The sequence below is a fragment of the Nerophis lumbriciformis genome, linkage group LG34 (assembly GCF_033978685.3).
Source record: "Nerophis lumbriciformis linkage group LG34, RoL_Nlum_v2.1, whole genome shotgun sequence".
In the NCBI taxonomy this organism is placed as follows: domain Eukaryota; kingdom Metazoa; phylum Chordata; class Actinopteri; order Syngnathiformes; family Syngnathidae; genus Nerophis; species Nerophis lumbriciformis.
In genome coordinates this window covers 21,182,644-21,206,286 of record NC_084581.2, presented here as the reverse complement: position 1 = coordinate 21,206,286, position 23,643 = coordinate 21,182,644, and the positions used below count along the sequence as shown (strand labels likewise).

The 23,643-nt window shown below is 41.8% G+C and overlaps 1 protein-coding gene across 1 annotated transcript in view; it reads right to left on the bottom strand.

Annotated features, from left to right (window-relative positions):
* akap12b (A kinase (PRKA) anchor protein 12b) overlaps positions 1-23,643 on the bottom strand; it is a 93,435-nt gene that overhangs the window by 31,308 nt on the left and 38,484 nt on the right. The window contains exon 2 of the mRNA XM_061929539.2: positions 16,280-16,355. Coding sequence (XP_061785523.2) covers positions 16,280-16,355 — 76 coding nt within the window. The remainder of the gene's footprint in view (positions 1-16,279; positions 16,356-23,643) is intronic.

Here is a 23,643-nt window from a genome sequence, read left to right as displayed (position 1 = left end):
ACAGTACAAAAGTACATCAACTTATAAGCTGAACTGGTTCTGGGACGTAGCTCTTAACTCAAAACACTTGCATCTCAAATCAAATTTCCCATTGAAGCTACCGTATTTTCCGCACTATAAGGCGCACCGGATTATTAGCCGCACCTTCAATGAATTACATATTTCATAACTTTGTCCACCAATAAGCCGCCCCGGATTATAAGCCGCGCCTACGCTGCGCTAAAGGGAATGTCAAAAAAACAGTCAGATAGTTCAGTCAAACTTTAATAATATATTGAAAACCAGCGTTCTAACAACTCTGTCCCAAAATGTACGCAAATGTGCAATCACAAACATAGTAAAATTCAAAATGGTGTAGAGCAATAGCAACATAATGTTGCTCGAACGTTAATGTCACAACACACAAAATAAACATAGCGCTCACCTTCTGAAGTTATTCTTCATTCGTAAATCCTTCGAATTCTTCGTCTTCGGTGTCCGAATTGAAAAGTTGGGCGAATACGGGATCCAAAATGGCCGGTTCCGTCTCGTCGAAGTCACCGGAGTCAGTGTCACTGTTGTCCAGCAGTTCTGTGAATCCTGCCTTCCGGAAAGCTCGGACCACAGTTGTGACCGAAATATCTGCCCAGGCAGTTACGATCCACTGGCAAATGTTGGCGTATGTCGTCCGGCGCTGTCTGCCCGTCTTAGTGAAGGTGTGTTCGCCTTCGGAGCTGTGTGAAAAAAGCCACCCGGCCTCTTCGCGTAAACTTCCCTTAACCACTCGCTCATCTTTTCTTCATCCATCCATCCCTTCGAGTTAGCTTTTATGATGACGCCGGCTGGAAAGGTCTCTTTTGGCAAGGTCTTCCTTTTGAATATCACCATGGGTGGAAGTTAGCATGGCAAGCTAGAACCACAGTGAAGGATGACTTCTCATTCCCTGTGGTGCAAATATTCACCGTACGTGCTCCCGTTCCACAGTGCGGTTCACAGGAATATCAGTTGCTGTGAAATACGGTAGTAATCCGTGTGCGGATGGAGAGATTGCGTCTTTTTATGAACCGGATCCTTTTCGCTTAGTAGGAGCCATTTTGTGGTCTTTACAGATGTAAACAGGAAATGAAACGTACGGTGATATCCGCGCGTTTTTTCTTCTTCTTCCGGGGGCGGGTGGTTGCTTACAGTAGAAGAAGAAGCGCTTCCTGTTCTATGGGGGCGGGTGCTTTCCTTGGCGGTTGCTTGCGTAGAAGAAGAAGCGCTTCCTGTTCTACCGGGAAAAAAGATGGCGGCTGTTTACCGAAGTTGCGAGATCGAAACTTTATGAAAATGAATCGTAATAAAGCGCACCGGGTTATAAGGCGCACTGTCAGCTTTTGAGAAAATGTGTGGTTTTTAGGTGCGCCTTATAGTGCGGAAAATACGGTAAATCATCTTAAGTTATGCTTGCCCCCCAAAGAACAGCACCATTTTAACATGCCTTTTAAAAAGAAAAACTAACAGTTGGATAAGAAATATTGTATAAAAACAATACAATAGAATTTAGTACAAATAACTACAGTAGTGGGCAGCACGGTGGAACAGGGGTTAGTACGTGTGCCTCACAATACGAAGGTCCTGGGTTCAATCCTGGGCTCGGGATCTTTCTGTGTGGAGTTTGCATGTTCTCCCCGTGACTGCGTGGGTTCCCTGCGGGTACTCCGGCTTCCTCACACCTGGCAACACTAAAATTGGCCCTACTGAATGAATGTGAGTGTGAATGTTGTCTATCTGTGTTGACCCGGCAGTGAGGTGGCGACTTGTCCAGGGTGTACCCCGCCTTCTGCCTATGTACACCTGGGATAGGCTCCAGCACCCCCCGCGTTTTATGAAGTAATAATTATAACCTTGGAAAGTGTACTTCTATAGTATCTCCTTCCAGCTGCTTCTTTGTCAAACAGCTTTTCTATATTTTCATGTAAAAATGTCCACCATTTAGATAATATTTAAACATTTTTGGCTGGCATTACACTCATTCTGCTTCAGTATGGTGCAGACTAGCAGTGATACGCTCCAACTGCTTTGCCAAACTGGCAAAACGCTCGGTCATGTTTTTGATTATTTATTTCTTGAATTCAATGAATATCATCCATTTCTTCTCATCGCTGTCCTTCACACTCACTTTCTTCCTTCTCATGCTTGGAACAATAAAGTTATGTTGATCTCTAGTTATAAGCTAATGCTAGCGAGTAAGACCAGATTTTTTTGGTCGGATCTTACTTGTTTCATTGGGACATTTGCTACTAATTTATGGAGGGGATGCTTGGAACTCAAATTTTTGCTTGCAAATTAAAGCAAAGCAATTAGCCGTGAGACAGCTCTTTTTAATCTAAAACACTCCTGAGTTGAGGTACTCTTAAGTTGAAGTATCACTGTACTAGAGTTATGTTTGAATAGTCCGTGTACAACTTGTATCGCAGTTTGAATTTACTACTCACTGAAAATGACAAAGAAACAGCCATTATTGTCAAACAAGTAGTTTGCAAGCTACCTCTCCACAAGCAAACATTATTGTGGCAGTCTGATGGTCTGCGTGCAGCGGTTCTGTGGGAAAAAACTTGAATTTCTTCTTCACGGTGAAGCAGAAACTGGGCCGTATTCTAACATGATAAGTTGCCCAAACACACCTCCAAGATGACAAGTGTGATCAAGTGGCCAGGTATGCTTCATCCACACCTGGACCACAGTGATCACCTGTGGGAGATTCTCAAGCAGGAGAAAGGAAGGTGAAAGAGCACAAGATGGCCCGCTGAGTGGCTGTGACTTTTAAGGGCTCTCAGCATTAAGTCTCAGTTTTACGATAAAACAGCAATATACTGTGGATTTACAGCAAAAGTAGCAAGGAATACCTCAAAAATTAGTCTTTCCCAAAACGCACAAACCGGAAGTTGAGTTTGGTGGAAGATGTGTGTGAGGGGTGAGATGTGTACTCACTTTTGCATCATATAACCAAAATATTGTGTTCTATGTGTTCAGGGAGCATCAACACAAGAGGTGGGACTCTTTGGGCACCTCACGATACCATTACGATTCATGAGCTAAGAATCGATTAAAAATCAATTATTGATGAATCTTTAATTTATGTATATTGATGCAGATTTACATTTATTTTTGTTTCACTATATAAGCGTTCACTTGCAACTAGAGGTGTCCGATAATATCGGCATGTATCGGCCAATAAATGCGTTAAAATGTAATATCAGAAATTATCGGTATCGGGTTTTTTTTTTATCGGTATCGGGGTTATTTTTGTGTTTTTTTTATTAAATCAACATAAAAAACACAAGATACACTTAAGATTAGTGCACCAACCCAAAAAACCTCCCTCCCCCATTTACACTCATTCACACTCATTCACACAAAAGGGTTGTTTCTTTCTGTTATTAATATTCTGGTTCCTACATTATATATCAATATATATCAATACAGTCTGCAAGGGATACAGTCCGTAAGCTCACATGATTGTGCGTGCTGCTGGTCCACTAATAGTACTAACCATTAACAGTTAATTTTACTCATTTTCATTAATTACTAGTTTCTATGTAACTGTTTTTATATTGTTTTACTTTCTTTTTTATTCAAAAAAATGTTTTTAATTTATTTATCTTATTTTATTTTGTTAATTTTTTTAAAAAGTACCTTATCTTCACCATACCTGGTTGTCCAAATTAGGCATAATAATGTGTTAATTCCACGACTGTGTCATGATCCGTGGTCTGGATCATGTTTTGTTTAGTTATGTTCTGTTAGTTTTTGGACTTCTTTAGTTCCCGTTTAGGCCTCCTTGTTTGCTTTTGTCACCATGGCGACTTATTGTGTTCACCTGTCTCTGATTAGTGCTCGCCCGCTCACCTGCTTCCCAAGCACTAATCAGAGGCATTATTTAAGTTGCCTTTGCCAGTCAGTCAGCCTGGCTTCATTGTTTACGTCACGTTCTGACCAAGTAAGTGTTCATGTTATATGCCATAGCTTCTGCTAACTAGTAGTTTCATGTGTTTTAGGCACGCTTGCCTTTTTTTTTGTTGTGTTGTTTGTGTTTTTGGTAGTTAAGTGATTTATGTTAATAAATCCAATCCTACCTTTACGCCTTCGTCCGGAGCCGTCTTTGCATCTTGAAAGAACAACCGCGCAGCAAGCTGCGACCCCCCCCCTTTCGTGACAGAATGAAGCCAGCTTACAGTTCTTTCGCAGCGGACCACGAGGAGATGGAGACGCGCTGGCGAAGACGGAAGCCAGCCAGAAAGGCTTCGTTTCGCCGTCAAGACGCGTCATTCCCCCAAACTCCTCCTCCGGACAGCAGGACGCCACAATCAGACCAGTATTCCTTGCCGCCAAAGCTTGGTAATCCAATTCATCATTTCGCCAAGCAGTTCATCGATTGGGCTGTCAGTCAGCTGGAGACCTCCGCTGTTGACATCACGCCGCCGCCTGCTGATGACGTCATAGGCCAGGAATTTTTTTTTCTGAATTCTGTTTCGCCCTCCAAGACTCAAGCCCCACCCACGTCACAGACATTTTCTTTTTGTCCACCCACTCAAACTCAGGTGGGGAATACAAAAAGACATTTTGGACAATTTAAAGGGGAGGCGTCTACCCCCCTCCTGTCCTCCCTCCACCCACCCCTAAAGACGGTTCCAGACCGCAAGGAGCGCGTCTGGTATCCGCTCCTTGAGGGGGGGGCTAGGGCCCGAAGCTGTACTAGTGGGGTGGCTCAGCTGCTCCATTCCAAGCCGCAACCCCCAGCTAGGCCACCTCCACCTGCACCAAAGCTAGCACCTGTAGCTGCTCCACGGCTAGCACCTGTCGCCGCACCAAGGCTAGCACCAGCTCCACCACGCCAAGACCCACCACGCCAAGACCCACCACGCCAAGCTCCGGTACCAGCTCCACGACGCCAAGTGCCGCCAGTCGCAGCTCCACGACGCCAAGTGCCGCCAGTCGCAGCTCCACGACGCCAAGTGCCGCCAGTCGCAGCTCCACGACGCCAAGTGCCGCCAGTCGCAGCTCCACGACGCCAAGTGCCGCCAGTCGCAGCTCCACGACGCCAAGTGCCTCCAGTCGCAGCTCCACGACGGCAAATGCCGCCAGTCGCAGCTCCACGACGCCAAGTGCCGCCAGTCGCAGCTCCACGACGCCAAGTGCCGCCAGTCGCAGCTCCACGACGCCAAGTGCCGCCAGTCGCAGCTCCACGACGCCAAGTGCCGCCAGTCGCAGCTCCACGACGCCAAGTGCCGCCAGTCGCAGCTCCACGACGCCAAGTGCCGCCAGTCGCAGCTCCACGACGCCAAGTGCCGCCAGTCGCAGCTCCACGACGCCAAGACCCAAACCAAGACCAAGACCCGTCATGCCAAGACCAAGACCCGTCATGCCAAGACCAAGGCCCGTCATGCCAAGACCAAGGCCCGTCATGCCAAGACCAAGGCCCGTCATGCCAAGACCAAGGCCCGCCAAGCCAAGACCAAGGCCCGCCAAGCCAAGACCAAGGCCCGCCAAGCCAAGACCAAGACCCGGCAAGCCAAGACCAAGACCAAGACCAAGACCCGCCATGCCAAGACCAAGACCCGCCATGCCAAGACCCGCCATGCCAAGACCAAGACCCGCCATGCCAAGACCCACGTCTAGACCAAGACCAAGACCCACGCCTAGACCTAGACCAAGACCCACGCCAGGACCAAGACCGAGACCAAGACCCATGCCAAGACCAAGACCCGCCGCCTGACGCGCCACGCCGAGCTTCGCCGCCTGACGCGCCACGCCGAGCTTCGCCGCCTGACTCACCACGCCGAGCTTCCACACCTGCCACGATGACGACGCGCCTCCCTCCTCGTCGGCCACGGATATGGCCGCTACCTGGTCGCCCGCCACGCCAAGTGCGCCCACCTCCCAGTCGGCCACGAATGTGGCCATTCCCTGGGCGCCCGCCTCGCCTGCTGCAGCGGCGTTCCACTCGCCGCCGCCACCTAACTCTGCCCCGGTGGATACGGGGACACGTGGTCTGGCGACCCACCGCCATGGCCCCCTCCCGCCCTCCCATGACTCTTGTTAATTTTTTTTATGGACATCTGGAATCTGTCTTTAAGGGGGGGGCTCTGTCATGATCCGTGGTCTGGATCATGTTTTGTTTAGTTATGTTCTGTTAGTTTTTGGACTTCTTTAGTTCCCGTTTAGGCCTCCTTGTTTGCTTTTGTCACCATGGCGACTTATTGTGTTCACCTGTCTCTGATTAGTGCTCGCCCGCTCACCTGCTTCCCAAGCACTAATCAGAGGCATTATTTAAGTTGCCTTTGCCAGTCAGTCAGCCTGGCTTCATTGTTTACGTCACGTTCTGACCAAGTAAGTGTTCATGTTATATGCCATAGCTTCTGCTAACTAGTAGTTTCATGTGTTTTAGGCACGCTTGCCTTTTTTTTTGTTGTGTTTGTGTTTTTGGTAGTTAAGTGATTTATGTTAATAAATCCAATCCTACCTTTACGCCTTCGTCCGGAGCCGTCTTTGCATCTTGAAAGAACAACCGCGCAGCAAGCTGCGACCCCCCCCCCTTTCGTGACAGACTGTATATATCGGTTGATATCGGTATCGGTAATTAAAGAGTTGGACAATATCGGAATATCAGATATCGGCAAAAAGCCATTATCGACATCCCTACTTGCAACTTTAACAAACAATTCATTCGGAATAAGAAACAGTTAAATTAATTCCCACATTTATTAAAGTAATGAAAATGTGTGAAAGGAGCTGGTCGGATCTCTCGGTGAGGTGGCTTGCTGCAGTCAGCCAAATTTTAGAACTATCTGTATTACTTTATTTACAATTAATAAATCGATCATCTGCGTTTACTAATCGATTCTGTCTATGTCCGAATTGCGATGCATCTAAAAATGGATTATTTCCCCCACCTCTTGTCAACACTGCCGCACATCTGACATGAAGACATCATGGGTGTGTGTTTGTGCACTGGCATGTGTGTGTTTTTGTCCTTTTGATGTGCAGCCTGTCCTTTTGTTGTCTTTGGCCGCTATCAGTCCGATTGCGCTTCCTGACTCCCACAGTGCACCGCTGGCTTTTATCAGGTTCCACATGAGAGGTAGAGAAGGAATACTTTCATACCTTTTCACTCTCCTGCTATCTTTTCCATTCTGTCAATACCTCCCTTTCCTAGCACTCCCTGAGCTACTTCTATCTGCAGTCTGCTTTTCTTTTTTTTTTTTAACAACTTCACATGTTTACGCCTTCATTTGTCTCCCTTTAAGTGATGGCATGTTACATTAATAACGGCAGGAAAGTTTTCATGCATGGACTGCAGCTGCTCATTCATCATGATCCTGCTCAATTTGTCAATTTCATAGCACAAATGTATGATTACTAACATATGCCAGGAAATGAGAGAGAAACAGAAGATACCTGGTGAAATATTACTATAATTAAGACTTGTCTGCTTTACTTTTTTAAAGGTGCTTATCAAACCTGAAAAATATTTTCTAATCACTTCAGTTGGACTTTAAATACTTTCGATAGACCAAACAACTACATCAAAATGTACGTATGTACCGTATTTTTCGGACTATAAGTCGTAGTTTTTTTCATAGTTTTTTCATTGTTCGTTGTTTGTTCGACTTATACTCAGGGGCGACTTATGTGTGAAATTATTACCGTATTTTCCGCACTATAAGGCGCACCGGATTATTAGCCGCACCTTCAATGAATGGCATATTTCATAACTTTGTCCACCAATAAGCCACCCCGGACTATAAGCCGCGCCTACGCTGCGCTAAAGGGAATGTCAAAAAAACAGTCAGATAGGTCAGTCAAACTTTAATAATATATTAAAAACCAGCGTTCTAACAACAAAATGTACGCAAATGTGCAATCACAAACATAGTAAAATTCAAAATAGTGCAGAGCAATAGCAACATAATGTTGCTCGAACGTTAATGTCACAACACACAAAATAAACATAGCGCTCACTTTCTGAAGTTATTCTTCATTCGTAAATCCTTCGTCTTCGGTGTCCGAAGTGAAAAGTTGAGCAAATTTACGATCCACTGGCAGATGTTGGCGTCGTCTGGCGCTGCCTCCTCGTCTTAGTGAAGGTGTGTTCGCCTTCTGTCATCCATTGTTCCCACGCAGTTAGCAGTCTAGCTTCGAATGCCCTGTTGACACCAATATCTAGCGGCTGGAGGTCTTTTGTCAATCCACCCGGAATGACGGCGAGTATTGAATTAAGCGCGTAAGCGTGTCTCTCAATGTGCTGTTATGAGCTAGCAAATATAACAACTACACTACCCAGCATGCAACGATAGTTACGAGCATGCGCGGTAGCCCTGAGAAGCGTTGTATGCTGGCAGTTAGCACGCTGTGAGTAAACGTTGAGAACTCAGTTAACACGCCTCGTCTGCATTATTTATAATTAGACAGACAACACACTTAATAGGAGCCATTTTGGGGTCTTTACATAAACACACAAATGGAAATGAAACGTCACATATCCCAGCATGCACCGCGCGCTTCTTCTACGGGGAAAAAAGATGGCGGCTGTTTACCGTAGTTGCGAGACCTAAACTTTATGAAAATGAATCTTAATATTTATCCATATATAAAGCGCACCGGGTTATAAGGCGCACTGTCAGCTTTTGAGAAAATTTGTGGTTTTTAGGTGCGCCTTATAGTGCGGAAAATACGGTAACACATTACCATAAAATATCAAATAATATTATTTATCAAATCAAATCAAATCAACTAGCTCATTCACGTAAGAGACTAGACGTATAAGATTTCATGGGATTTAGCGATTAGGAGTGACAGATTGTTTGGTAAACGTATAGCATGTTCTATATGTTATAGTTATTTGAATGACTCTTGCCATAATATGTTATGTTAACATACCAGGCACGTTCTCAGTTGGTTATTTATGCGTCATATAACATACACTTATTCAGCCTGTTGTTCACTATTCTTTATTCATTCTAAATTGCCTTTCAAATGTCTATTCTTGGTGTTGGGTTTTATCAAATACATTTCCCCCAAAAATGCGACTTATACTCCAGTGCGACTCATATATGTTTTTTCCTTCTTTATTATGCATTTTCGGCAGGTGCGACTTATACTCCGGAGCGACCTATACTCCGAAAAATACAGTATTACTTTATGTGATACCATTATTTTGATTAACAATTATGCTATCAATCAGTTGGGTGTGGAAGGCACTTATCTACAAGTTATTTCTTGAATTTAATAGTGTTTTTCATTAGAGATGTCCGATAATGGCTTTTTTGCCGATATCCGATATTCCAATATTGTCCAACTCTTAATTACCGATTCCGATATCAACCTATATCGATATATACAGTCGTGGAATTAACACATTATTATGCCTAATTTTGTTGTGATGCCCCGCTGGATGCATTAAACAATGTAACAAGGTTTTCCAAAATAAGTCAACTCAAGTTATGGAAAAAAATGCCAACATGGCATATTTATTATTGAAGTCACAAAGTGCTTTTTTTTTTTTTAACATGCCTCAAAACAGCAGCTTGGAATTTGGGATATGCTCTCCCTGAGAGAGCATGAGGAGGTTGAGGTGGACATCTCTATTTTTCATCTTCTTTATCAAAGTGCTGTCACTCGCAACTTTCTTTGGCTCCATGATGGCTTATTTTGTGTGTTAAAAAAGCCCAGACACTGAGTTATCTACTCTTAGGATTATTTGTTTGGGCACTTGATTTACGGGGAATGATACACCGGCAAGTTAGGTTAAATTAGGTCAGTCCATGTCATAACCAAGACAGTATGCAAAAAATGTTATAACATTTGGCCAATACATTATGGTGAAACTGAATTATACAAAAAGTGGGGTGTACAAAAACCCAGGTTCCGCAATAATCTCGAAAAAAAATAATCTCCAAAGCTCCCCCGACGGTTGCAACGTGTAATTTCATCCATCGTACCAAAAACAAATCAAGCAGTTAGCATCAATGCTACTGTAATGCTTAACTTACAAAATAGGTGTAGTTGTTATGGTTCATTTACCAATCTTACCTACTTTTAAAGCAGCCAAGACAACACTTTTTTTCAATTAAAGCCTAACTTCACATGCTGTAAAACTTGAGGTTGTATAAATGGAAATTTGCCAATTAAAACAAAATAAGAAAAAAACATTCAACAGGAAGTGGATTTCCATCTGGTTTGGGAAATAAACAAGCACGTATCGGCTTAAGCAATATGTTGTCAATAAAGACAAAAGTATTGTAGAAAAAGAATCAATCAATTTACGTGTAACCTCAAAAAGCATAGGGGGGGAAAAAAAGGTATTGATGTTTCACTCATTTAACACAGACCTAAGAAGTAGACACTAAGGCAGTAAAAGCACATACTTCGAGCTCATAGTCAAATTACTGGACTGTTTTAATTCATTATAACTGGGGGTGTCAAATAAATATATTTTTTTAATTAGATTAATCACATTTTGGAATTTGGATTGATAATTACAGCCAATTACTCGCTCGCATAAATAAAATTATCTTAAGAAAAGACCCCGATATTTGTAAACAAATGCAATCTTATTGTCAGAATGTCATCCAGGAACGTCTATAGACATTTTACTTGAAGTAATGTCATATTTTGCACAAAAGCTGGTAACAATTTCAGGCTGTATTTTGGAATGAAATTTGCATCCCATTTTAACAGCTTTGTCATGAAAATGCTGTCTCTTTGCTAGGCATTGCAAATAAAAATAAGTTATTAATTGCCTTAACATGATAAAATAAATGTTAAATAAATATAAAAATACATGTAAACTAGGAAGTAGGTTGCTAAATGTTTATATACCACATATGTACCCAAAAGATTTAGCGCTGTAGACAGGAACAGTAAGTAAGTCTAAAATAGACGGAAGGATGACAATTGTGCCATTTGAACAATAAAGAGTTGATATATTCTTACATGTTGCTGTTCCCGCTTCGTCTACACAAGAAACAAACAAACAAACATTATGATTAGACAGTTGATGCGTGTATTTGAGCAATAATCAGAAACAAATAAGATTGGCCAAAATATGTGGAGATGTTGCTGGTAGTAGACAAGTGCGATGTCGCACTGCATCTGTGGGGATTGGTTGAATTTGAGTGAATTGACGGAATTGCGACATTGCAAATTCCTGAAAAGACTGATTGCTGATAAGCATTGCCTGTACAGTTGTCATGATCCGTGGTCCGGATCATGTTTTATATTTTCTGTTAGTTTTGGACTCCTTTAGTTCCTGTTTCTGCACCTCTGAGTTTGTTTTGGTTGCCATGGTTGTTCATTGTGTTCACCTGTCTCTGATTAGTGTTCGCCCGCTCACCTGCTTCCCGAGCACTAATCAGAGGCATTATTTAAGCCTGCCTTTGCCTGTCAGTCGGCCTGGCGTCATTGTTTGCTTCATGCAACCTGTCTACGAAAGTTTTGCTTGTCTCCTAGCCAATGCTAAGTGGTAGCCTTGTCTTCGTGAGTATTACTTGTCTCAAGTCCATACTAAGTGATAGCGATAGCTCCAAGTGCGATCAGCACGTAGTGCCTTGGGCTTGTTTTCCGTTTTTTGTACTCCTTTGATTTTTTGAGAATTAAATCATGTTTTTACCTGCACGCCATGTCCGGAGTGGTCCGTCTGCATTTCGGGAGAATGAACCCCGCAGTAAGCTGCGAAAACCCCGCCGTGACAACAGTTAATATTAGTGGCAGGCCGTGCGTTTCTCACCTAGGCCTCCAGGGATGTCTTACTTAGTCGGACTTCACCTCTCAAAATACTGTAATTTATGTCACCACATGGACACGGCTTGGGGTACTATACAGAAACCCACTTGCACACTACTTCGTATTGAATCCCCTCAACAGTGTACAAAACGGCCTATTTTTCAATAAACCCGCTTCAGCAATTAAAACATTACGTGGTACTGTCAAAATTAAAATAATTGTATAAAACAAATGAAACATGAAAAAATTAAGAAATAAAATATTTGAACTCACAATTTGTAGCACCCATTCGACGCCGTATAAGCCAGTGGTACCGCTCGTAGTCGGTAGTTGGTCGTAGTCGGTTGATTCGTGTGAAAGTCGCGGGCGAACCACTTCACCGCCGGGATAGCTTCCGGTGTCGGCCAACCTCGTCTCACAAGATGTAGTTTCTCTTAAGTATCCTTCTTGAAAATGGCTTTGCAAATATATACCTGCCACCTCATCATCATTTTGCTCTTCTTCTTTGTGAGTACCGGTGAGTTTTCTGTGGCTTTCTATGGCTACAGAAAACCAGATACTCACTTCCTGTTTTCGCAACTTGTGATTGGATACTCACTTGGGACTCCCAAGTGAGTATCCAATCACAGCGTAACTTAGACTTAGACTGAGAAAGAAGGCCTTACTGACAACAACTCGTGATCTGATTGACTATCGCAATTGTCTATCAACTGTATGTGTCCGTTCACTTACAATGCACAGACGCCTGCATTGTTGATTCTGAAGGCCCCGGGCAGATTTCTTACAGCATAAGCTATCTAAATTTTGATTGGATACAAACTCTAACCTAAAAACAACAGCACTGAAAGGAGCATGATATGACATAAAGAGAATATGAATAATTTTAGATATTTAGAGAAAGTAAATTAAAAATTACTTTTATCTTTAATTATGATCATGATTTCTGGTTATGTTAGGCCAACAGAGAAGGCCTTGCTGGCCCTGACAGCACACCACTGGTTAATATAGGTCCTTTAAGGGCAACAGCTTGACTTTGTAACTGAAAAATGTTATAACTATTATTTCCTACAGGATTTTATTTCTTATTATAATAGAATTCTTATACTTTTATTTTATGTTACAATTGCTACAAACACTTATTTTATAATCTATATATAAACAATATGTGGAAGTCTTCCTGACAGCAAAAAAACAAGAAATATGGATGATAAACGGCTAAAACACCCAATATTAACTCTTAGTGTTACATCATCCATCAGTGTTCCCCCCCCCCCCTCTTCAGTGACTTATTTTTCCTCGGAAATAATTAACGCACAGTAACGAGGAGGCCCTTTCAACAAGTCGCTTACTCTCTTCCGTCGACAAGCTACATCACCTCATCCAATCTGAATCCGCGCGCCAAAGAGAAGTGTAGGGTTACACCATAAATGGACAGAGTTGCTTAATTAAATAGCTTATTAAAGTGCTTATTTGAGAGAGCGGTATGTGAGACTTCTCAGCGTTTTAAGTCGTTTTGGGTTACCCTATCCCCTCTGGCCATAACATATTATGAAGCACGCATGCTGCTTTTGTGCAGGGGCCCCGGGTCACGGCCTGATAAATATTTAGGGAGGGTGTACACGCCCCTGCGGCTATCCCAGATCGAGGTTGACACAATAGAGATGGCAAAAAAAATAAGCAGATGCAGCTGTGGCGATGGAGCGCTGCAGGTTGAGGATGAAGGTGCGCAATCATAATAAATTGGAGACATCATGGTGTCCTGACAGCACCTCCAGACTTGCTATGTTATTGTCCACGTTTTCAGACAGACTAATTAAGGCAAAGAGCACATTCCTACATTTCCAAGACCAATAGGGTCTGAAAGGTTGGTTCCAGGACCACCCCAAGCTAAATTGGAGCCCTAAGAATTGTTTTTATTTAGAGGCTCCTGCATCCCGATTACAACATATTTTCGTTTTTTTTCCATTCTTAAATAATTTTTATAGTATTTGACTCAAACTTGAATTGAATTAGATGCATGTTTTGGACTAAAATTAATTAAATATTTTTAATGCAAAATAACAAAATATCATTTAAAACTTATTTATTAAACCTTCTTGCCACAACTGGGTTCGACCCCAATAGGATCAGACCAGTAAGACTAATAAGGCCAGAATATTAACACTGCGCACCATAGGGTCCAGGGACAATGTAGTGGGAAATTATCAGTGACAGGGAAGGAAGTGGAGTGGATAATAATGTGGTGAAATTTCATATGAAGTGCCCTGTCATAATTGACATTTTACTTGCGTCGCTCGCTCTCTCTCTCTCTCATATATATATATATATCTTTCGTTTCTGTTGAGCTTTTATTTAATCTTACTTACTAAATCAGTCACAGTAACAATCCGAATGTTATGTTATCACTGCACCTTAACCGTAATCTGAACACCGAAGTGAAGCGCCACCCACCGAACGATGCGCGCAGCAGGTGTTTGCTGCCGGTGTTGTACCGAAATCTGTTACCCATCAGAATTTGTAACTCCAGGGGGCGATGTTCCCATGGCGTTTGTTTGATGGTTAAACGGCAAGCCCAAAGAGGAGGAGAAGAAGAACGCTTGCGTAAATGGCGTAAACTATCCTTAATGCTGAAACGTCAGTTGTCAGAATTTCAGCATTAATAAATTACACATATTCTGGAAATCAATGACTTACTTTCATTATAGTATGAGTCCATTGTATCAGCTGTTGATTCTCTCTCACACACATACATTTTCCGGATTAAAAGCTATCATGGATTGAAACGTCAGTTGTCAGAATTTCAGCATTAATAAATTACACATATTCTGGAAATCAATGACTTACTTTCATCATAGACGGCATGGCGCAGTGGAAGAGTGGCCGTGCGCAACCCGAGGGTCCCTGGTTCAATCCCCACCTAGTACCAACCTCGTCATGTCCGTTGTGTCCTGAGCAAGACACTTCACCCTTGCTCCTGATGGGTGCTGGTTAGCGCCTTGCATGGCAGCTCCCTCCATCAGTGTGTGAATGTGTGTGTGAATGGGTAAATGTGGAAGTAGTGTCAAAGCGCTTTGAGTACCTTGAAGGTAGAAAAGCGCTATACAAGTACAACCCATTTATCATTTATTATAGTATGAGTCCATTGTTATTATTAATGCTGAAATTCTGACAACTAACGTTTCAGCATTAAGGATAGTTTACGCCATTTACGCAAGCGTTCTCCTTCTCCTCCTCTTTGGGCTTGCCGTTTAACCATCAAACAAACGTCATGGGAACAACTCCAAATTCCGATGGGTAACAGATTTCGGTACAACACCTGGATGTCGCCTATTCTCACGGCGAAAAATAGTATTTTCTTGTCAGGAGAACAACTTGCCATGGCTTTCAACCTGATATTTATAAAAAGTTGACTTTCCTTTGTCTATTTCTGCTCGCTTGTGGCTCATCAGTAGCAAGTGAATTGCAGCCAAGTTCCCCCTGCTATGGCACGGCACGAGGGTCAAATAGAAATTAAAAAAATTAAAATTAAAAATTAAAAATTAAAAAATGTCTGCCGTTATTGAAATTTATAGTTCATGCGTCATTATCACGTTAACTTTGACAGCCGTAATATACATACATACATATATATACATATATATATATATATATATATATATACATATATATATATATATATATATATATATATATATAACCCTAGGGTTAGGGTTAGGGTTAGGGTAGGGTTAGGGTTAGGGTTAGGGTTAGGGTTAGGGTTAGGGGTTAGGGTTAGGGTTAGGGTTAGGGGTTAGGGTTAGGGTTAGGGTTAGGGTTAGGGTTAGGGTTAGGGTTAGGGGTTAGGGTTAGGGTTAGGGTTAGGGTTAGGGTTTTATATATATATATATATATATATATATATATATATATATATATATATATATATATATATATATATATATATATATATATTTTGTCTTGTCCCCGCAATTTCCCTTTGGGTCATCTTTTTTTGTCTTCTGCTTTCTAACCCCTCCTGCACCGGTTCCACTGCACCAAACATTACATATCCACACATTTATTGAGTCAAATACAAATAAGGCAAAAGAGAAGTAGCCCACACTTTTCTTTTGTAAAGTACATCTGTACAGCAGATATGTGCATCTACATCAACAATACTATTTGCCTCAGCGGCTGGACAGGAGAGATTAAAAAAAACAATTTAGGACGTCCCGCGGGCCAGATTGTGTACACTGGTGGGCCGGATTTGGTCCGAGGACTATCGTTTGGGGGCCCCTGATCTAGAGGAAGGGGCAGCCATGGTTGGCGCTATAGTGTTATATATCTTCCTGAGAACACGCATTCTCTGTTATCTATTTTTGGTCAATTTTTTTTATTTTTAGAGTTACATATATCTGAAAAAAAAGATGTCCACTGCAATGGATGCTGGTTCTCAGGAAGATACACACAAAACTTACCTACCTTCTGAAAAAAGAATTATAGACACACACACACACACACACACGCAACCACAAGGTAAATAAACATCACATACCTTCTGCCAGTGTGTTGTCCTCTGAGTGTCCATTCAAACTTGTCAGACTGGAGATTTGTCCATTCTTCTGCAGGGGCTGAAAGAAGAGAGATACATGTTTCACTAGAAGCACATTAAGCAGCTACAGTGATTTGTTTACACTTAAAAGTAGCAAAGTAGCTATCCAGGTTTCTTTAAAAAATATGTAGAAAAGCTGCATTTCTTGGTCGTGGGTGAAGGTAGAGTTTCCAAAATAGACAGTATACATATGTGCAACTGTCCAAATAAGAGTTTATACATTGCATTTCAGACAGGTGCAAATATTTAAGATCGTTCTTAGGCGTCCTTTTAGTTTGCCTGGTAATAAATAGTTGTACTGTTTAACTTTCAGATGTTGTCCGAAAGTTTCACTAGTATGCAGAAAAATGGAGGTGCATTGAATGTTCTTATAGTTATAAATGACATCCGTCTAAACACAGACTCTGGCAAAACTTCAGAATTAATGCTATTGGACCTCAGTGCTGCATTTGACACTGTCGACCACTCAATACTTTTGGACAGGTTGGAAAACTGGGTGGGGATCTCAGGCACCGTTTTAAGCTGGTTCAAGTCATATCTACAAGATAGGAACTATTTTGTTTCCATTGGTGACTTTGTATCAGAACCAACCAACGTAACGTGTGGAGTCCCCCAAGGTTCGATCTTGGGGCCGACTTTATTTAACATCTATATGCTCCCACTAGGACAAATCATGCAAAATAATAACGTTGACCATCATTGCTATGGGGCAGCACGGTGGAAGAGGGGTTAGTGCATCTGCCTCACAATACGAAGGTCCTGAGTAGTCTTCGGTTCAATCCCGGGCTCGGGATCTTTCTGTGTGGAGTTTGCATGTTCTCCCCGTGACTGCGTGGGTTCCCTCCGGGTACTCCGGCTTCCTCCCACCTCCAAAGACATGCACCTGGGGATAGGTTGATTGGCAACACTAAATTGGCCCTAGTGTGTGAATGTGATTGTGAATGTTGTCTGTCTATCTGTGTTGACCCTGCGATGACGTGGCGACTTGTCCAGGGTGTACCCCGCCTTCCGCCCGATTGTAGCTGAGATAGGCTCCAGCGCCCCCCGCGACCCCAAAAGTGAATAAGCCGTAGAAAATGGATGGATGGATCATTGCTATGCCGATGACACCCAAATCTATGTAGCGCTATCACCAAATGACTATCGCCCCATAGATCTCCTGTGCCAGTGCATTGAGCAAGTCAAACACAGGATGTGCCAACATTTCCTACAACTAAATGAAGATAAAACTGAGATAATTGTTTTTGGTGCTAAAAAAGAAAGGTTTAAAGTCATCCAACACCTTCAATCACTGTCCCTGAAAACCTCAAATAAAGCCAGAAATCTTGGGGTTATTTTAGATTCTGATTTACATTTCGACAGTCACATCAAATCAGTAACAAAATCGGCCTACTATCACCTCAAAAATGTAACAAGACTTAGAGGGCTCATGTCAGCTCAAGACTTAGAAAAACTTGTACATGCCTTTATTACCAGTAGGCTAGACTATTGTAATGGTCTCCTTGCAGGTCTTCCCAAAAAAACTGTCAGGCAGCTACAGCTTGTTCAGAACGCTGCTGCTAGAGTTCTAACAAAGACCAAAAAATGTGAGCACATTACACCAATTCTTAAATCCTTACATTGGCTCCCTGTACATCAGAGAATTGATTTCAAAATCTTCCTGCTCACATATAATAATAATAATAATAATAACTGGGATTTATATAGCGCTTTTCTAAGTACCCAAAGTCGCTTTACATGTAGAACCCATCATTCATTCACACCTGGTGGTGGTAAGCTACTTTCATAGCCACAGCTGCCCTGGGGTAGACTGACGGAAGCGTGGCTGCAATTTGCGCCACCTGTCATTCATCATTCAATTCACCGGTGTGAGTGGCACCGGGGGCAAAGGGTGAAGTGTCCCGCCCAAGGAAACAACGGCAGCGACTTTTTTGGATGGTAAACGGGGAGCGAACCTGCAACCCTCAGGTTTCTGGCATGGTTGCTCTACCCACTACGCCATGCCGCCCCTATATATAAATCACTACATGGTCTAGGGCCGAAGTATATCACTGATATGCTCCCACTATATAAGCCCTCTAGATCACTAAGATCTTCTGAGACCAATCTGTTAGCGGTTCCCAGAGTAAACTCAAATGAAGGGAGAGCATCATTCAGTCACTATGCAACAAATAGCTGGAATAAACTTCCTGAAGATGTGTCAGACTTTCCTCAACTCTGACTACTTTTAAAACTAGACTGAAAACTTTTATGTTCACCTTAGCTTTCAGCTAAATCTTTTAATCTTTTAACTTCTAACGTCCGCACTGTTTTTATTTTTATTGTCTGCATTTTAATTTTGCTTTTATTTTCTTTCATTTCACTTTGTTGTCTGTGAAGCACTTTGAGTCTGCCTTGTGTATGAGAAGTGCTATATAAATAAAGTTGCCTTGCCTTGCCTTATGTATTGATCTTTATTTAAATATATAAACAACATTGACATCAAGAGCTCTTTTACAAAGGGGAACTGGCCAAGAGGTCAGCATTGCATGTCATCACAAATGTGAAAATTTTAGAAATAGTAAATAGACTAATGCCAGCCTGGGCAATTAATTTGACTCGGGGGACAAATTTAGAGAAACACTAATACAAAACCTCACAATAATGTCTGATTGAAGGCTAAAAAACCGGAATGGAATTTTAAATTTTTTTACTGAATGAGACACCCAGAATGTACATGACAATAAAGAATGTGGGATTTACAATATTAACTATGAACAATAAAACACTGAATACTGACAACATACGAAGGTCACACCCCCTCTCGATCGACATATTTTACAATCAAGCGAAACCCAACAAAAATGCAACAAACAGCGAAATATGAACGTGAAGGGTAAAAAACCCCACCTACAATCTGATATATGTGATATATCACTAAGCTTTAGAACTTTGTTGTAAAAATCTCCTTCCGCGTCTGTCCCTGACACCCGCATTTCAGGCTGGCCGTTCTGGAAACACTCTGTGGAAACGCTCCCCACCCACACTGCTTGGTGCCTCATCTGAGCTGCTGTGACTTAGATTCCATAGTAATTAATTACATTGCCATAGTAACTAATTAGATTACCATAGTAACTAGTATATCATGCAAAAGCGCAGATTACAACCATTGAAATACTTTGTATAGATCAAGACTTACGGTAATTTGAAAACATCACTGCACATCATAAAGGCAGCTACAGTTTCCTTCTTAAAGATCTAAAAAATTATTTGGGAATGTCCGGCGGGCCAGATAGAAAATCTTAACGGGCCGCATGCCGCCCCCGGGCCTTGATTTGCCCAGGTCTGGACTAATGACTGCATAACAAAGTGCTTTAGATGATGAAAGTGTGGCATAAGTTACATTCATTTAGAACAGATCAACAATTTAAAAATACAAACACTGTCCATTGGACATGTTTTTCAGAATTGCACAAACAGCACTAAAAGAAATGAGCTCTGACAGTTTCAGTTTGGTCTGTAGGGTGTTCCAAGCAAAGGAGGCGACGAGACGTATTTTTCCCAAAGCGGTTCGAGCAAGATATAAATGTCACTGTAGAACATATAGGGCATAATGACTGTGGCTTCTCTGTGGGAAAAAGATTAAATTGGATGGAGCAAGGCCAAGGAAAGCCTTGTAAATCAAAGTCATCAAATGAGCTCATGTACGCATACAAAGAAGGCTCTGACATAGCAACAAAAGACAATGCAAACTATAATCTATATATATAAGATACGACGACCTGTTCTGCAATTGGTGGATATGTAGCAACATAGGAACCTTCATCTTTTGCTTCCATAACAAAGACTCAGTGTTACCATTAATGTCGAAATAAGGTTTAAAAAAATGCATGAATGCTAAATGACCAAACTCAGAAATATGCAGGTGTTGAATGTCTATAACACAGGTGTCAAACTCAAGGCCCGGGGGCCTAATCTGGTCCGCCACATCAATTTGTGTGGCCCCTGAAAGCGTGGAAATATGTATAAATAAAGTACCCTATCTTTTCTTAATAAATGTATCACAAAAATAAATGTACTGCGTACAATTTCATATATTTACACTTTAATCATCTCTAATATGTTGTATTTTTCCTTTGTATAATTGCATGTATTATTTTTATTTTTATTTTGTATGCTCCTACATGGACCCCAGGAAGACTAGCAGTCGCCTTGGCGTCAGCTACTGAGGATCCATTCAATAAACAATAAACAATAAACAATAATAATAAAACTAAATATTTTATCATCATACATTTCAAAACAATGTTATTGTTCAAATAAAGATAAATACTTAAATATCTGCTTGACTTACGATTTCTTCACCAGGTGGTGAAGAAGGAGCTGAGCCGGAAGGCAAAGCTCTCAATTTACCGGTCGATCTACGTTCCCATCCTCACCTATGGTCATAAGCTTTGGGTTATGACCGAAAGGACAAGATCACGGGTACAAGCGGCCGAAATGAGTTTCCTCCGCCGGGTGGCGGGGCTCTCCCTTAGAGATAGGGTGAGAAGCTCTGCCATCCGGGAGGAGCTCAAAGTAAAGCCGCTGCTCCTCCACATCGAGAGGAGCCAGATGAGGTGGTTCGGGCATCTGGTCAGGATGCCACCCGAACGCCTCCCTAGGGAGGTGTTTAGGGCACGTCCGACCGGTAGGAGACCGCGGGGAAGACCCAGGACACGTTGGGAAGACCCAGGACACGTTGGGAAGACTATGTCTCCCGGCTGGCCTGGGAACGCCTCGGGGTCCCACAGGAAGAGCTGGACGAAGTGGCTGGGGAGAGGGAAGTCTGGGCTTCCCTGCTTAGGCTGCTGCCCCCGCGACCCGACCTCGGATAAGCGGAAGAAGATGGATGGATGGATGGACTTACGATTTCAAAGCAAGTAATCCAACAAACTGTTCATGTAAAACTTTTACAGTAAACATTTTTTCCAGTAAAATCCACTTTCAATAAAGAGTAATAATACACTATAAAACACAACAACCATAGATTTTACAGTATAAAAAACTTGCATGAATTTTTACGTAAAAAAACAGTTCTGCCGTTTTTCTATTCCCTTTAATTTAATTCCATGCATTTTTTCAAATTTATATGCTTTAAAAAAAAAAAAAACGGCAAATATTATGATAACATTGTGGCGACTGAGCTGCCAGTTCTAAACAGTACCATCTAAAGATTTGGTTTTGTACAGCGGACGTAAAAAAGACACAACTATATACATTTTTTATATATACACATTTATATTCATACTGTGTATTATTCACTATTAAAAACGGCCCTCTGAGGGCAATCATAACTGCCATGTGGCCCTCAATGAAAACGAGTTTGACACGTCTCACCGATAAGGACGTATTATTGACGATAAACATGAAACATTACTGAGAGATCCTAGTTTTAAACACTAATTATTTTATATCCTTCAAAAGGAAGTTGCCTTTGGGGGACCGTGGTGGTCCAAGAGTGACAATTTGGACGAGGTGGGCTGACAAAAGAGGCAAGAGTCAGGTGTTGGGGGGTGGGTGTCGGTGGTAGTGGGGGCGGGTTGTGTCTGTGGAATTTTGGAGGAGAGGGCAGGGAATCCTGGGAATGCCAGTCATGTGGTGGACTAGGGCAGGGCAGGGTCAGCGCAAGGCCAAAGGTCAAGCGAATGGTTTGCATGTCGAGTCTGATCAGACGTGCTGATATGCGTAGAAAGGCAAAAATGACAGAGGGTGTGTGTGGTCCTGATTGCACCAGGTTGTTCAGAAATAGGTGTGAAAAAAAATCAACAGCTTGTCCACTCACTGTCTTCTTCTGCAGTGACTTTTCCTCGACAAAATAAACATATGCAAACATTATTCTGGATATTTCAGCCATTCCAAAGCAGCAACATATTTGGATGACACCCCTGTCTTGCATTTTTGTAGCACACATCTGCTTTTTGTCCCAAAGCAGGGTGTCTTCACCATGGTGTCATTTTCCAGTGTTTCACGAAGGAGGAGCTTGTAGTCCTTGCTATTGTACGGCTGTCAGTCCAAGACGGTCACTGCCAGGAGAAAACACTCTCCTGGGGTCTCTGATTCACTGATAAGGCGGTGTTCAGTTCTGTGTCATGTTAACTTGTTAACATACTCATTGTGTGTGTGACTTGAGCCCTTCTTTGTATCAGCTCGGAGAGATTCTGTCTATGCTGGTGTTGAACGAGTAGTGCTCCGTCTTCTGCCACAGGAACTACTAGAAACTAGAAAACTGGAAAACACTCCCACCGCTTTTGTCTCTGCGGGGTCATTAGCATACACACACAGAAACGTCATCGTGAGGTAATTTAGTAGAAATGATCCAAATTTTTGGACAATTGGTGAAAGTTTCGAGAAAATCCGCCCATAACTTTTTGAGTTATGTTGCTGGCTAACTAACTAGTTGACAGACAAACAAAGCAATGACAACAATTACATAACCTCCTGGTGGACGTAAACATACAGGAGTGGAATACATTGTAGTGTTAGAACTCTTTATGTAACACACTGCTCTCATGGGGCATTCAAGGAAACTGGGAGGTAAGGGCCTTCCAAGGACAACCTTGAAGCATTCCAGTCGAAAGTAAACAAAAAACATGGCGGATGACCACGATATGTTCAATGTGTCTAAAAATATATATATATATATATATATATTTTTTTAAAACTTTTTACAGATTTGACTTTTATGTAGATATACAGTGGAACTTCATTGAATCGAAAATACTGAAATTCCATGACATAGTGAATTTGCAAACAACTAAAATTATACACAAAGCAAACTATAATCTGCTACCCAAGAATATACAACAATTCTTCTCAACAGAAGAGGAGAAATATAATCTTAGAGAAAAATGTAATGTAAAACATTTGTATGCACGTACAACACTTAAGACCTTCAATATATCAGTATGTGGAATTCAATGATGGAATGGATTAAGCAAAGAAATCAAACAATGTACTAATATGATCCACTTCAAGAAACTCTTCAAACTTAAAGTGTTTACAAAGTACAAATAAGAAGAACCATGATAAACAGTCTGAATTTATCATTCATCCATTCATTTTCTAGATAATCTTACTCCTCTCACCATATGAAATATAACTTACTTCACCAATTATTTATTTATGTATTTGTATTGTTATTACTTATGGAGTATATTGTGAATAAATTGAGAACAGGAAGTGAACAAAAGTTTTAGAAACTGCTATGTATTATTTGTTTATGTTTATTGACCCGGCGCTATTTAGCGACTCGTAGACTTGTAGAGCACACATACGTCAGGAGACTT